At 47.3% G+C, this 17,355-nt stretch overlaps 1 protein-coding gene across 2 annotated transcripts; it reads right to left on the reverse strand.

Annotated features, from left to right (window-relative positions):
* Nucleotides 1-202: 202 nt before the first annotated feature.
* On the reverse strand, nt 203-9,533 carry slc38a8a (solute carrier family 38 member 8a). Of its 2 annotated transcripts, XM_056416895.1 has the most exons (10): nt 9,271-9,533; nt 6,600-6,798; nt 6,360-6,516; nt 5,580-5,684; nt 4,824-4,881; nt 2,530-2,644; nt 2,174-2,321; nt 1,889-2,091; nt 1,760-1,811; nt 1,109-1,311 (listed from the first exon to the last, which is right to left on the reverse strand). In XM_056416895.1, exons 1-10 carry the CDS (start codon nt 9,475-9,477, stop codon nt 1,209-1,211), a joined length of 1,347 nt encoding a protein of 448 aa, XP_056272870.1. In that variant the 5' UTR covers nt 9,478-9,533; the 3' UTR covers nt 1,109-1,208. The 2 variants fall into 2 exon arrangements, with proteins under 2 accessions (XP_056272869.1, XP_056272870.1); XM_056416894.1 differs by having other exon boundaries at nt 203-1,311; nt 1,889-2,321.
* Between the last annotated feature and the right edge of the window lie 7,822 nt (nt 9,534-17,355).

Below are 17,355 nucleotides of genomic sequence, written 5' to 3' on the forward strand. Positions count from 1 at the left end.
GCGGTTTGAGAAGTGACTCAGTTGACCTCCCCTGACCTGTGGAGCGTCCTCATTAGAAGGGAGCACTTCCATCTCATGGGTCCTGGTCCCAAACCTTCTAATCCGAAACAGATTAGCTAAATACGACATATCTGAACCAAAGGCCCCGACCATGACACCCGTTCAGGGCCTAACGAGAGCAAACAGACACAGTCAACCAAGGTTTTCATATAAAAATTATTTTATTCAATTACCTTTTCATTAACTTCACATTCACCATTGACGTGACGACTTTGATTTATTATTATTTTTAAAGAAGTAACATGACTTATTCACACACTTGCGTCCAGCTACACAGAGACGTCAAGAAATCCTCCTCGAGGAACCTCCGTCGACCCGAGTCTAACCGAGAGCCGCAATTAAGCCCCGCCCACATCGGAGGGGAACGCACAAAAGAACCTGGAACTGAGTTTTAATAAAACCGTGAGAAAAAAAACACGAATACGAGCAGTAAGACGTGAGGCTACCGTCTTGCGTAATGTTAGAACACGCGTGTTTTGAGCCCGAGGGCTTTCGCCAACCGCGCTGACCTGCTGACACGGCTCCGGGCGTTTCCAGCACCCCTGGGTGCAGAGCGTGTCGGGACTGTTCTCCCCCTCCGGTGTAGGAAGCTCCTCTTTGAGGCTCGACTGGAGACACCAGCGGGAATCTTAGAAATATTCCCAATCAGGCTCCGTCTCGTAATCTCGTGGTAACCGACTGCACCGTGTTTTAATTTCATATCGGCGCAAAATCTGTGGCCACAATTAAAGTGTAGAACTTTTTTTATTTGATTATAAAAGAAACAAACGTGTCTTCCGCCCACGATGAGTTTAAGCTCCTTTTCCTACCCGCATCCTGGATGTGTTTACGCCTTCGACTGCGATAGAAAACAAGCCTCAGAAGGTCGTGAGGATGTCAGAAGTTCTCAGCTCGTGAAACCAGGAACTATTAACCTGCATGAAGCGACACGCCTCGACGAGGAAGGAGGGACTTTATTTAAAAAAAAAAATATTATGCGTCTACTCCATAGTGATCCGTTAGCTGCTCGCTTTAAAGAAGCCACTTGAGAGTTCAGGAGGCGTGTCCATTTTTCAAAGTCCACTGCGACCGTAATTCACCATGCGACTCTTTCGGGGGAGAGGAAAGGGGTGTGGTCTCCATCCGTCTCAGTGAGGGCGGAGGGGCGGTCAGATCTTCCCGAGGACCTGCATGACGGCGATGGCGGTGCTCTGGCCGAAGATGAACGCCCCGCAGAGCAGCGTCACAGCTCCCCACAGCGTGAGCACCACTCTGGAGGGGAGGACACGCACGTAAAGACTCGATGAAACGACTCGGGGAACAGTCGAGAACAAAGAAGAGGGAGAAATAAAGCATCATCGTCTCGTCCGTCTCAGTGTAAACATTTTAGATAAATTTAGATCTCACGGAACAGACGCGCTTTTATTTGTAATAAATGAATAAATCCACTTTCGGGTGTGTGTCTTATACTTGATCATATTTTTGTCTGAGATGAGGTCCCCTTGGTGCTCCACCTCTCTCTGCCTTCATGTGGTTGACAGTGATAAACAGTCAGATAAAAACGTATTGACAAAGTATCTGGAAGAACAAACACCACGACCAGCGGGAAAAATAAATAAAATAAAAACGTGCATTTTCGAGGTTTCTCATCTTATTGCCCGACATGTAATTCTTTGGACCTAGAGGTGATGGACACGTGGACGACAGCCGACGGTCTCACCTGGTTCTCCAGGAGACCGGCTGCGACTGCATGGCGGACATCAAGCAGAGCCCTGTGCAACACACCGCGGGCTCGTTAAGGGTGTGGGCGCGGCTCACGGGCACGGTCGCTCGCTCGCCGCGCCGTTACCTGGGAAGATGAAGATGAAGAAGGCGCTGATCCCTCCGATGACGCTGATGACCTTGCTGATGTCCGGCACGTAGGTGGCGATGAGCAGCGTCGTCGTGACCCACAGCACCGTCAGCGCGTAGCGGCTGCGGCTCTCGAACGCCGCCGTCGCCGCGCCGCCCCGCCTCCGCTGCCGGCTCAGCAGGGGGTCCTGGATCACTGACCTGGTGGGAAGGAGTGTGAGTGTGTGTGTGTGTGTGTGGGGGTGTGTGAGTGTGAGTGTGTGTGTGTGTGTGTGTGCCTGACCGGCCCAGCAGCAGGATGATGGGGTAGATGGTGATGATGGAGATCCCAAACAGCAGCCGGGCGAAGAGCATCAGGATGTCGTCGCCGGTGTACGACATCAGAATGTCGGCCTTCACGTCCTTCCCAAACGTCAGGTACCCATAAGCCCCTGCAACGGAGGAAGGCGGAGCCTCAACGCCGACGGAAGCGTGCCAACATTCTCACGAGCCGCCAACACGCAGGTACGTGTGAAGCGCGTTCCCCGTCTCGGTTCAGCCAGCGGACATTTCTAATTGGCCCCTAAACACATCGTGCCGCGTTTTCGAGGAATCGTGTGAAAAAAAAGAAAGGAAGAAGAGTTTAGAGGTGCGACCGACCTATGAGCGAGTAGACGACGAGACAGAAGACCATGGAGACCACGGAGATGAAGACCCAGTGAGAGAGGCGCTGGTTCTCCATGCTGCTGTAGATGGTGACGGACGCCTCGTGGCACTGGAGGCAAACACAGGCGGATTAAAAAGGTGAAATCAGCTGTTTGTATAGAAAATATAACGATAAAATATGAACGCAGAATCAGATGGTACGACCAATGAACAGGTGTCATACACATGGTGACCAATGAACAGGGGTCACCCACATGGTGACCAATGAACAGGGGTAACCCACATGGTGACCAATGAACAGGGGTCACCCACATGACCAATGAACAGGGGTCATCCACATGACCAATGAACAGGGGTCATCCACATGGTGACCAATGAACAGGGGTCATCCACATGACCAATGAACAGGGGTCACCCACAAGGTGACCAATGAACAGGGGTCATCCACATGGTGACCAATGAACAGGGGTCATCCACATGACCAATGAACAGGGGTCATCCACATGGTGACCAATGAACAGGGGTCATCCACATGACCAATGAACAGGGGTCATCCACATGGTGACCAATGAACAGGGGTCATCCACATGACCAATGAACAGGAGTCATCCACATGGTGACCAATGAACAGGGGTCATCCACATGGTGACCAATGAACAGGGGTCATCCACATGGTGACCAATGAACAGGGGTCACCCACATGACCAATGAACAGGGGTCATCCACATGGTGACCAATGAACAGGGGTCACCCACATGACCAATGAACAGGGGTCATACACATGGTGACCAATGGGGTTCCAGGACTTTAAACCAAATTTCCATGAACAGTTTTTATTTTATCTCGGTGTATACATCAAAAAGTGATAACATTTGGTATTGAAACTAACAATGATAATTCCAAAGCAGACATTTTAAAACCTTAAATGACACAAATGCATGAGAGACAATAGTTTAATTAAAATAATAAACATGTGTGTCTTTTCAGTCACGGTGCGTTCACTTGCAGCAAGTAGGATGTGCGAGTATGAAAGAGGTGTGTATGCCGGCTTATATTTTGAGCATCATTCTTTTTAATAGCATATTAATCATTCAAAACTCATCGTAAATGCAACATGAATATAACAAATTTCCATGACTTTTCAAAAATGTTGTGAATTCTTTTCTTTTTCCAGGACTTCTCCAGGCCTGGAAAACAACCACTTTACAATTCCATGACTTTTCCAGGTTTCCCATGACCGTACGAACCCTGTATTCAGCTTTTACATGATTTTATCTTGGACATGGCTTCATATTCTGTGTAAATCGACTTGTTTAACGATCCGGTTGGAGACGTCGCCTCTCAAATTCATCCTCGTGTCTGATTGTTCCGTCGCCATCGACCCGCACGTGAAGAGCACGTCTCGGGCCGGCTCCGCCCCCGAACTACACCCCGGAGGATCCACAGATCCACCGACGGATCAAAATGTCATATTGGCGAGGATCCGGAGTCTTATTAACTGTGATCTCTCCGTCGGTGTGATAAACCGAGATGAGACGGGGAATTAAATGAAAGCTGCGGCGGGCGAGCAGCGCGATGGGGTGAGTTAAACAATCCCAGAGGTCAGGATACAGAGTCTTGTCCCCCACTTGATCCCAGCTGCCATCGGCTGGTTTTGAATCCCTCCTCCTCCTCCTCCTCCTCCTCTCAGGATCTCATCATCTCTCTTTTCAATCCTTTGCGGCGCAATCACTCACCCAGAGGAGAGCGCTTCTCTGTGTGTGTGTGTGTGTGTGCTCGTGCTTTCTTTCTCCTCTTTTTATTCGATGCCAGCATCCCTCAGGGGGTTACCGTGGCAACTCGAGAAGTTACACATCAGTCCGTCTTGCTTTAGCCGGACAGAATGGCGCTTATGTATATTAAATATGAAAAGCGTGCTCTTGAAAATCCTGCGGAGCTGTGGGACCCCCCCCCCCTCCCCTCCTGACCTTTACTACACTTTAACACACACACACACACTCCTAAGAAAGTCCAGCTCCTGAGGTTCATTGACAAAAACAAATCACGATATATAGCTTCAATATCTGCCGTGTGTCCGGGTTTTATCTCAAACATAACCACTGCTGGGTGACTGGGATCACGTGTGTGGTGAAACATTATATATTATCATGTTTAAAAAAGAAACACGTCTCCTCTCATCTGGTTGAGCCGTGCCGTTAAAAGGTAAACGGTTCCAGAGATTTACTTGCCAGGTGATAACTTTAAATGTACCCGTGAACCGGGGCCCTGAATACATGTGTTGTCCTCACCTGGAAGCCGAAGCAGATGGTCGGGATGACGCTGAACATGGAGGACCAGGAGCCGATCCTGCACACAGGAGGAGGAGGAGGAGGAGGAGGAGGAGATGCATTGTTTCCACCGGAGTTCACGATGCCCCCATTAAGCAAACTTGCTGCTGTGTTCAGATACTTTTTTATTTTTGCACATGAAGAAGACACATGTGTCGCGATGGGGTTGACAGAGAGTTGTAAATAATAAACGTGGCTGGGACACAACTGGGACGGAGGTCGTTTCTGTGTGTGGCTTCGTGAGCGTGTGTGGGCGGGGCCTGTCTGTCACGGGAATCTGTGCTTTGAGGTGGTAGAAGGTGTGTGTGTGTGTGTGTGTGTGTCAATGTGTGTGTGTCAATGTGTGTGTGTGTATGTGTGTGTGTGTGTGGAGGGGGTAGCCGAATGGGGTTAATGACAAGCGGAGCCAGCAGGGGGAGGAGTCACGGGAATCGCGCGTGTGTCTGTGTGTCTGTCTGTGTATATTTGTCTGTGTGTGTTTGTGTGCGTGTATATTTGTGTGTGTTTGTGTGTATATTTGTGTGTGTGTCTGTGTGTGCATCTGTGTGTGTGTGTGTCTGCACATCCCGGGTGCTGTAAGGAAAAGGAGGAGATGATCGACAGTCTCAACAAAGCCAGGTGTTTTCCTTTAGGCCTATGTGTTGGCACATGCTACACACACACACACACACACACACACACACAGACACACAGACACACACACCCACACATACATACCCACTGGCGTAGAGAGGCGCGATGTGAACCAGGACAGAGGGCGTGGTGTGGTACTTGATGATGATGGCGATGGTCAGGTAGGTTGCAGCCAGAGTGCCGAGACCACTGTGGGAGACCAGAGAGGAAGAGGGTGAGACACGGAGGTGAAGAGTGCGACGGAGGACTGGAGTCTGACGAGGGTCCCGGGACAGAGGATGTGTGCAGACCGCCACGCCGTCCTTGGCAAATGTGTTAATTTAGGCGAAGATATATTGAATAGAATCCTCCTTTTTTTTGACACCATGTCGTGATTCTGACTAGTTTGCCTCCCCCCCTCCCCCCCCCCCATCAGTGGGTGTTGAGCTGCTCTATAATTAAATATTTTGTGTATACATTTATAATTAATCCATTTTTAAATGTTGAGTGAAGCTTAACATTGAAATATGTGCATATTAGATGATATTTCTAAATCCCACTTGGTGGATATCTGGGCGTTAGCTTCTGATTTACGCGCTAAGAAGTCACCAAAGATATTAATTACCACAAATATTTAAAATTAGGATTTTTAAATAATAATAAAAAATGTTTTCACTAAACACATTATTGTTTTTGTTTAAATAAACTATTAATTTTAGTTTCAGTGTTCTTTTTTTAAATTAAATTGTATTATTTCATCTCACAGGAGAACAACTACTGGCCAGATTCTCCATTAGATGTATAGTAATAATCTAGTATTATGATAATGAATATACGGAACCACCGGACCAATGCACCCCCCAACGTGTGACGGGGTCACCTGACCTGATGTATTTCTGGATGCTGATCTCTTTGGGGATGGACAGCGGCAGGATGAGGACGAAGCAGAGCAGCCCCATCCCCACGTGGTGGTCGGTGTAGAAGTGGTACGGCAGCTCCGACGCCGGCAGCTCCGTGATCCGCTCGTACAGGGAGCCGCACACTGGGGTCATCAACGCAGTTATTATTTCACACCGTGTCCGTCCACGAACATAAAGAAAGGCTCCAGGGGCTCTCTCGACGTACACTTCTCCAGCTGGTCGTCCACGATCACGAGGTAGGCCACGGAGATCATGAAGAGGTTGAAGACGAAGCACACCTCGCACAGCTGACCGATGGCCGGCCCGCACAGCTGCTTCACCACCGCCTGGTAGGTGCACTGGCCACTGATGGACGACGAGTAGCCCAGGATGATCAGCCCGCTGACCAGGAACACGAGGGAGACCTGGGGGGGGGGGGAGGGAGCCACAGATGAGCATCCACACCCAACGACCTTAAAGACTCAAGAGGTCGTAGCACCTGGTGAATCACTCCGATGGCTCAGGTTGAGATTGTAAGAGAAACTAAATAAATGAGACATGTTGCAGTTGAAAGATTCAGCCTGTAGGGGAGCACCATACAGTTTATAATGGATATATATATATATATATATATATATATATATTGTGTCTTTTCTTCAACGAAAGAACGGGTTTGATAGAGAAGAACAAATTAATTGTTTTGACATTAACGGGGAATCACGTGGACAATACTCCCCGAAACGATTTCAGAAGATACTAATAAAGCTGTTTTGAGTTACACTGTCTGGTCTGATCCTCTAAGCCAGAGGTAGCCAACACGGCCCCTGGTCGCCCGCAGGGACCACGTGAGTCGCCAGCAAGGCATGTTCTAAAAATAGTCAACATTGAGCTCCGTCAAAAGAAAAAAAGAAAAAAAACGGCCATAATTGTCCGGGCACTAGGACCTTGGGGAGGCTGCTGCGCTGGCTTTCTCACTCTGCAGGTAACATGTCTCTCAAAGAGAGTCAGGATTACAGCCAATGAGGTGAGCTCAAAGTAAATGATGCACGGAGTGACCTGTAAGTCCAGGTAGTTACAGGATGTCAGTCGTTGTTAATGAGTGTAATATGTTCCTCCATTGAAAGATATTAGACACTGAACTAGTTCATCTTTATCTCAGTGATAGAGTCCAAATGAGCATAAAATATCACTATGACCCTGAAACTCTGTCTCTAACAGGATATCCAGGGCTTAAAAAAAAATGCTGCGCGTTGTAAACATAACCACTCTGCTTATTAATATTAGGGCTTGAATACTGACAGTGGGTGCAGAGGAGCTATTGTTCTTTAAATCTTTTGTATTACTTTACGTGTCTTCGGCACAATCTGTGTTCTTATGTCAGAACAATCGACAGACTTTAGTTCTAAAAGCTTCAGGTTTCATCAAACCACGTGGACGTCGTGTGGCGGCTCATTATTAAAAGGTGATTTATGCTAAATTGTTTTTCTGGAAGTTTATAACAAACAAGTAGCCCTTCGGATTATTTTGTACCCTAGAAGGAGCTCTCGGTGTCAGAAAGGTTGGTGACCTTCTGGTCTGAGACAACTGCTGGATGCCTGAGTGGGCGAGTGGCATTGTGAGGCTGTGAGGCTGTGAGGCTGAACGGCCTATCTGGCTTTTTGAGAATCAACCTGAAAATGTGAGTGAGGAAAACGAGTAAGTCGAGACGGGAAGCGCTCGAAAGGCCTCTCTGTGGAGCCTGAGAGAAACAAGAGAGAAGGGATACAGAACCAGGGAGTCACTGAACTCCAACGAGACGTGTTGAAATCTGAAAAAGTCAAGACAAGTCAGCCTGAAACAAAATCAACAGGGAGGGAGAGGCATGCTTCAGGGACCACAACATTTCATCAATTATGCAAATCCGGTCTGTGGAGTCATGGAGAGGTGGGAAGAGAAGCATGGGAGTGACTGTGAGAGCAGGAGAGCAGGATCGGACTCAAATTAAACCCCCCAAAAGAAATCCATGATCCAATTACGCTCCAAAGTGCCCAGTCAGACATCTTGAAGTAAAAAGAGGAGAAGAAAACTCTGAAACTCAGCCGACCTCGTTTTGCTCCCACTAAATCGTACAGGATCTCTTTGAGGGGATTATTGGAGGAAAGCTCCTACACAACGAGCTGAACGGCAATCTTTAATCCAGCCATTGATTAAATATATTAAGGACGCTAATCTTCAGGAACTGAGGGCGTCATCACGATGGGATTAACGGAGCGGGTCTCATAGACGACACCACATGACCCCGTTGGACCGTTTTATATTCATTAATCGGTAATTTAGAGATTTTATTTACATTTTTTGTACATCATTCGTTTAATGTATTAAAATAATGTAATTCTCTGGAATTAAAATTGTGCAAAAGTCCATGTGATGCATCGCACTGAAGACACGGCACACAGCCAGTTGGCAAATAGTTGGGAATCTTTCGGAATAACCTGAACGCCCCATTAATATTAGTGATATTATACGTTGTATATGAAACTTTAAAAGTTAAAAAAGCTCTATGAAGCTTTTTAGCCGACGGTTTTGGTTGTGATTAGCTTTAAACTTAATATTGAAATTGTTCATGAGTTATGTTTCAGACAATTTGGTGGGCAAAACACTTTTTGTTTCATAATTCACTCGTTTAGTTGCAGCCGAATAAAAATCATCATAATGTACATAAAAGTCTGCAGGAAGTCCAAATGGTTTGAAAATAAACTGATCTTAATGCTTCTCAATCTCAAATGTATGGTGGAAATGAATGATTTCAATAATAAATAAAAACATGAATAATAAAGACAGATATTAAAGTTACGTTTCTGTTTTAAAACAAAGAATATGCTAAATAAAAAAATAATAAATCTTATCAAAGTGCCCACCAGCTCGACGGTCACGGCGCTGCGGACGCCGCCGGCCCTCTCGAAGGCCCAGGGGAAGTTCAGGAGCCCGGCGCCCAGAGCGGACTTCAGCATGATGAACACGGCCCCCACGGAGCCGAGCCGCGGCCCGGCGGACACGTCCAGCGGCGGCTTGGCCGACGAGGACGAGGCCAGCAGGCTGATGCTCTCTCTGGCCAACTCCTCCATGCTGCGACCGGCGGGAAGCTCGCGCTGGGACCAACTGACGCACACGCGCGCGCGCTCGCGAGCTGCTTACATACGTCCGTCCGCACGGGCGGCCGGTCAGCTCGCGGACACACCTCGACCGGCTCACTGGGCAAAGGTGAGGCGGGTGGAGGGCGGGAGGGGAGGGGGGGGGGCTGCCTTCAGGTGCGGCTCGGATATTTGACCGAGAACCCTATGGGACTTTTTACATGGCATTTGTAGACATAGTTGTGAATAACAGCGTCCTAACGAATATCAATGTATTAGTGTCACAGTGCTGCGTTCAGGTGCGGCTCGGATATTTAAATAAGACCCCAATCGGACTTTTAACATGACATTTGTAGAAATAGTTGTGAATAACAGCGTCTTAGTGAATATCAATGTATTAGTGTCACAGTGCTGCATTCAGGTGCGGCTCGGATATTTGAATAAGAACCCCATCGGACTTTTAACATGACATTTGAAGACATTGTTGTGCATATCAATGTATTGGAGTCACAGTGGGTGCGGTAGCATAATAATGGAGCAGCCTCTGAACGAAAAGGCTTGCACTTCATCATGAATCACAAAGCAACTAATCGTGTCGATAACTAAATGTGCAATGGTGACATTTCCAGCTAAAGGGTTCACAAACAAGTCATGATAATAAAAAGAAAAACTGGCATAATCTGGTAGAAAACTCACAATGTATTTAATATATTTGTAAGGGGTCATGTACAATCAGGGTAGCATGAGCCTTTCTATCTGATGAATTGTTCCACAGTTCGCTCTACGCATCTCCGTCAGGTCACACTGAACAAACACTCATCACACACTGTGGAAAAATAACTATTTCAACAGGACTGTGACCTTACAAATCACAGGAGGGTTGATTTGTATGGTCTGAAGGTCTTGCTGGGAGGAAGGGTGGGGGGCACCAGGAAGTCCAAATATTGATGAGTATTCTTCTTCAATCACTGGTAAGTAGTTAATCACAGGTACGTCTAAGAGAGGAGAACTCATCAGCTTATCTGGAGACAATGGAGGCCTCTTTCTGAAGAAGATGATTAAATTCAATTCAGTTTATTTGTATAGCCCAATTTCACAAATTACAAATTTGTCTCAGAGTGCTTTACAATCTGTACACATAGACATTCCTGTCCCAAAACCTCACATCGGATCAGGAAAAACTCCCAAATAACCCTTCAGGGGGAGAAAAGGGAAGAAACCTTCAGGAGAGCAACAGAGGAGGATCCCTCTCCAGGATGGACAGAAGAATAGATGTAATGTGTACAGAAGGACGGATAAGAAACCACATTGAGCGGTTTCGGACCTCATCCCCTCCTGTGACTGTCTGTCACACTGTGAAGAGATGGATCTTTGAGCTGCAACTTGAACATATGACATATATATATATATATATATATATATATATATATATATATAAAATACAAAAATAATATATATGTATATTTATATATATACATATTTATATCGATGTTATATGTATATATAATATATATATATTTATTGTATATATTATATATATAATATAGAACTATATTACATATATTTATATTATATATACATATATATTATATATATTAAATATATATTTATTGTATATATATATATATTGTATATATTATATATATAAAATTATAAATATAATATATATATAAATTATAAATATATTACATATATATATTATATATACATATATATTATATATTTATATATATATTTATTGTGTATATTATTTGTATATATATATGTATTGTATATATTATCTATATATATTAGGGCTGTGAAACGATTAACAAATTTAATCAAATTAATCACAGGTTTCTGTGGATTAATCATGATTAATCACATATTACCGATATTCTCGGTCCCGATGTGCGCGCACACGCCGGCATCGGAGCTCTGCGGCGCGCGAGACGGAGATCGGACTAGTGTTAATGCGACACGTAGAGACAGAAATGACATGCTGCTGGTTAGAGACGACCAACAACAGACGTATTGGAAGCTCATTCTGCGCATGCGTTAAATGCGTTAAAAAAATTAACTAATTAATCCTGTAATTTAATCATAACGCGTTAACGCGTTATTTTTCACAGCACTAATATATATGTATATAAATTATATATATAAATTATATATATATATATTATATATATACAATAAATATATATTATATATACCATAAATAAATAAATATATATGTATATATAATATAGATACATATAAATATATGTAATATAATTATAATGTATATATATATATATTATATATATGCAGGCGTCTGTGTGGCGTCAGTGTGGGTCCAGAATGTCCTGCACAGAATTAATTGAGAAAAGAAAAAGGTACAAAAGGCAAAAGAAAACAATATTTTGAAGTGACCCCCAAAGCATAACAATAATCACCAACATCCCTTTACTTCACTTGTGAAATTTGAGGAACCTGAGTTCCATTTCATGAACATAAATGAAGAAGAAAATCGGCGACGTGTAACCAGTGACGGTGCGTCCATAGAGGGTGCCAGGGCGCCGCCCCTCTTAAAATTTTTAGATGAAAAGAAAAAAGAAGAAGACAATTTTTTAATATATACTGTCAAAAAACATTATATACCAAATCATTTAAATAGTAAATATACCGTGTTGACGCCCTAAATGTGTGTGGGAGACCGTAAGCCCCTGTCAACAACCACTTAAGTTAAATGTGACATAAATAATATATCGCCACTCATCATCACTGAGAGAAGCCCCTCCCCATTTTCGGGGCGCCGGCCCAACGTGTGTGTACGGCAGCGAGCAAACATTTCACAGTCGTTTCGGCAAGGACGGCTTCTCATTGGCGGATGAAACGTGAATCTTGGGGCGCAAAAATTTGCGCCCTGGCCAATGACATCGTTTTATTATTTCACGTGACTGGACTATTCGGCAGATCAGAGACCGGTATCGTTCCCTCAGCCAGAGAGCGCCGCGGACGGCCGCCTCGGTGCGTTGGTGCGCGATGTTTTTTGTTGTTTTCGTCTTAAATACTGTTTTCTGCTGTGATTCCCGGAGCTCTTTCACCAGAGAAGAGCTCATGAACATCAGGGGAACAACTCCAGCGGATTTATTTCCAACGTTTTTAACTTCTGTGGAGTTACTGGACATTTTTGTGAAAGGTGTCCTCACCTTCGCTCACGCGGTGAGACGCCGTCGGAGAGGGAAACGTTCAGGGGCGCTTGTACGGCTACGGAAACGGGGATCTCGTACAGCGCTGCCGGGCATATTTCTCTCCAATGTCCGCTCACTGTGCAACAAACTGGACGAACTCCAGCTGCTGGTGGGGAGAGACAGAGACTTCACCTCATCCTCCGTCCTGTGTTTTACGGAATCATGGCTAAGTGGATCGATACCAGATTCTGCGCTCCAGCTGGCTGGCTTCCAGCTGTTCCGAGCGGACCGGGACACGGAGCTCTCCGGAAAAACAAAGGGTGGAGGAATCTGCTTCTACCTCAACAACGGCTGGTGCAACGACGTAACGGTGATTCTACAGCACTGTTCGCCGGACCTGGAATCTTTTATCATTCACTGCAAACCCTTCTACTCCCCACGTGAGTTCGCTTCATTCATCCTGGCCGGAGTTTACATGCCGCCGCAGGGAAACGTGCAAGAGGCACAGCGGACCCTCGCCGAACAGATACGGTGTGTGGAGCGGACCTTCCCGGACTCTTTAGTTATTGTACTCGGGGATTTTAACAAAGGAAACCTCAGCCATGAACTCCCTAAATATAGACAGTTAATTAAATGCCCTACTAGAGAGAAGAGCATTCTGGACCACTGCTACACAACAATCAGCAGGGCCTATCACGCCGTCCCTCGAGCTGCACTGGGAAACTCTGACCACGTCATGGTTCATCTGATTCCCTCATACAGGCAGAGACTAAAGCTCTGCAAACCTGTGGTGAGGAAGTTCAAGAAGTGGACCAGTGAGGCTCTGGAGGACCTACGGGCGTGCTTGGACTGTACTGACTGGGATGTCTTCAGGACTGCTACCAACAGCCTGGATGAGTACACAGAGGCTGTAACTTCCTACATCAGCTTCTGTGAGGACAGCTGTATTCCATCCAGCTCCAGGGTGAGTTATAACAACGACAAACCCTGGTTCACAGCGGAGCTCAGGAAGCTAAGACTGCAGAAGGACCAGGCATTCAGGAGTGGGGACAAGGACCTGTACACAGAGTCCAAATACAGGTTTAGCAAGGCGGTGAGAGATGCTAAACGACTGTACTCTGAGAAACTGCAACAGCAGCTCTCAGCAAACGACTCTGCTTCTGTCTGGAGAGGGCTCAGGCAGATCACCAACTACAGGCCCAAATCACCCCACTCCATGAACAATGTGCTTCTGGCAGACGAGCTCAATGAGTTCTACTGCCGCTTTGAAAGACAATGGAGCAGTCCTGAGACAATCCCCCACAGCCCCATCAACAAGCCACAGACCATCAGCCCACCCTCCCCCAGCCCATCAGGGGCTCACACCTCTGGAGCACCCTCCATCAACTCAGCGACGACCCTCGTCATCCTGGAGAGAGCTGTCAACAGGCTGTTTAAAAAGCAGAACCCCCGCAAAGCAGCGGGCCCGGACTCCGTCTCCCCCTCCACCCTGAAGCACTGTGCTGACCAGCTGTCTCCGGTGTTCACCGACATCTTCAACACCTCCCTGGAGACATGCCACGTTCCAGCCTGCTTCAAGGCCTCCACCATCATCCCGTCCCCAAAAAACCCAAGATCACAGGACTCAATGACTACAGGCCCGTCGCCCTGACCTCTGTGGTCATGAAGTCCTTTGAACGCTTGGTCCTGTCACACCTCAAGACCATCACCGACCCACTCCTGGACCCCTGCAGTTCGCCTACAGAGCCAACAGGTCTGCAGACGACACAGTCAACATGGCCCGTCACTACATCCTCCAGCATCTGGACTGCACAGGAACCTACGCCAGGATCCTGTTTGTGGACTTCAGCTCTGCTTTCAATACAATCATCCCGTCCCTGCTGCAGGACAAGCTCTCCCAGCTGCACGTGCCCGACTCCACCTGCAGGTGGATCACAGACTTCCTGACCGACAGGAAGCAGCACGTGAGGCTGGGGAAACACGTCTCAGGCTCCCGGACCACCAGCACAGGTTCCCCCCAAGGCTGTGTTCTCTCCCCTCTGCTGTTCTCCCTGTACACCAACAGCTGCACCTCCAGTCACCAGTCCGTCAAGCTCCTAAAGTTCGCGGATGACATCACCCTCATTGGGCTCATCTCTGGTGGGGACGAGACCGCCTACAGGTGGGAGACTGACCACCTGGTGACCTGGTGCAGCCAGAACAACCTGGAGCTCAACGCTCTAAAGACAGTGGAGATGGTTGTGGATTTCAGGAGGAATGCAGCCCCACCCGCCCTCTCATCCTGTGTGACTCCCCGACGCTGTGGAGTCCTTCCGCTTCCTGGGCTCCATCATCACCCAGGACCTCAAGTGGGAGCTGAACATCGGCTCCATCACCAAGAAGGCCCAGCAGAGGATGTTCTTCCTGAGGCAGCTGAGGAAATTCAACCTGCCAGGGAGAATGATGGTACAATTCTACACGGCCATCGTTGAGTCCATCATCTGCTCCTCCATCACCGTCTGGCACCCTGCAGCCACGGCCAAAGACAAGTGCAGGCTGCAGAGCATCATCCGCTCGGCCGAGAGGGTTATCGGCTGCAATCTGCCTTCCTCCAGGTCCTGTTCACTTCCAGGTCACTGAAGCGGGCCAGAAAGATTGTCGCTGACCCTCCCACCCTGGACACTCCTGTTCGAGTCCCTCCCTCGGGAGGAGGCTGCGTCCATCATGACAAAGACCACCCGCCACACCAAAGTTTTCCCGTCGGCAGTCGGGCTCATCAATGGACCCCGGGACTGACTGACTGTCACCCCCAGGACTACCACCTCTTCTTCCACCTTCCTCTCTCCTCCTTCTTCCCGCTCCTTCCTCTTCCTCCTCCTCCCTCTTCCTCCCACTCCTCCTCCCTCCTCCTTCTTCTTCCCTCCTGGAGGCCTCCTCCACACACGTCACTTTAACATGCACTTTAACTTGAGGCCTCCTCCACACACATGCCACTTTATTTACATGCACTTTAACTTAAACACATGCCACGCGTAACATACACTATTAACTAAAACACACCACTTGAAGCACACACCCAAACACTTTACATTATTTGTTGTCTTTCTGTCGTGTTGATTGTTGTTTGTTTGTCATGTCCAAATGTTGCACCTTCCGCCAAAAAAAATTCCTCGTTTGTGTAAACATTCCTGGCAATAAAACTGTTTCTGATTCTGATTCTGATTCTGAGGTTGCTAACCGGAGCTGTTAGCTGGAGGCTCAGTGAGTAATGCGCTGTTTAGTTTCCCCTGTCTGTTGTTCCAAAGTCATGGGACTGAAACTCTCTGGACTACAACAGGGTGAGGGATCTAAAGAGCTTCAGACAAGTGTAAGAAGCACGAATCTTGCCGCAGTTATCTAGCTAACAGCATGAAGCTAACTCGCTAACAGCATGAAGCTAACCCTGTTTGCAGAGCAGCAGAAGGAGACCGAACTGGCATCGAAAACACAACGAAGAAGTTCTGAACAACAGACGCATTCCCTCAAGAATAATGGAAACAGGCTGGTTACAGACATGATTGACTTTAACCAGAGAGTTATGGAGAAGTTTGACCACTTTAAAGAGAGGAGGCTACTTGTCTTTACAGTAGTGGGTCTGCTCTGTCACCCAATGTAACATGTGATCTCTTTCTGACTCTATTCTGCTCTGAACCTCTTTCATGTGAGGGGGAAACTCTTTTATTTTGTAAACCTCTGAAACCCAACCCAATGTTCCTAAAAAGCTGCTCTGAACCTCTCATGCCCAAAGTCACAGTGTGTTGATAGTTGTTGTTGGACCGTGTTGAGCACGCTGTGTTCTTTAAATAAAGCTTTGTTTTTTACAATATTCTACTCAAAACCTCTTTTCTTCTCATTGTTGAGTGCTATTTAAACCGCGTCGCCCAACTGCGCCCCCCCCCCAAAACAAATTTCACCAGCCGCCACTGTGTGTAACTATGGGGTCCTTTAACCGCTCAGGTGTCGCAGGCCCTTCGAGTCCCAACGGATCCGGGGAGAACACATGACGAGGGAGGAACTGATGAATTGAAGGCCGGGGTGGGGGAGGGGGAGGGGGGTTTGAGGGGTTCAGCTCAGAGCCGCCGCGGTGTCTCATTCAACTGGCTGACCAGGACGCGAGCAAGCGACCTGATCGGCCTGACAGGAAGTCCTGGCGTCTGGGAAATCGTGGAGGGAAAGAGGGCATGTGACCTCCACTCACCACCAGCTTTCTCAAATCTCGTTAGAACGGCGACAGCCGGCTCCGGGGTCATTCCCCCACTTTCCCAAGGCTCCGGGGGAGATTAGCCCTCCGGTAGGGGCCGTCATCCAAGAGGACGGGTGACAGATTCACAGGCTGATCTGGCCTATTAGGCCCGGACCAGGAGCCCAAAGCTCAGAGCCCCGAGCACACCGACGCACATCACCTCTGATGAAATCAACCTGCATCACTGAATTCAACACGAAAACCACGAGTGAGATGGAATTAGTCTATTCCGTCTGTAATTACTCCACATACGTTTCATCATTATTCCTCCGCACAGAAAGCAAAGACGTTTCACAGACCCGCGGAATGGGAAAAGGAATTAACGCAGGGCGACCTCCGCCGGTGGGCGGCGGCATGTGGCCGGATGCATCACAAGAGATGGGAAGGGGACCTGTTGGCACATTGATGACAATGTGAAGCGAATAAAAGGTGGACTTGTTGAGTCTACGAGTGAAC

The sequence above is a fragment of the Pseudoliparis swirei genome, chromosome 6 (genome assembly GCF_029220125.1).
Source record: "Pseudoliparis swirei isolate HS2019 ecotype Mariana Trench chromosome 6, NWPU_hadal_v1, whole genome shotgun sequence".
NCBI lineage: Eukaryota > Metazoa > Chordata > Actinopteri > Perciformes > Liparidae > Pseudoliparis > Pseudoliparis swirei.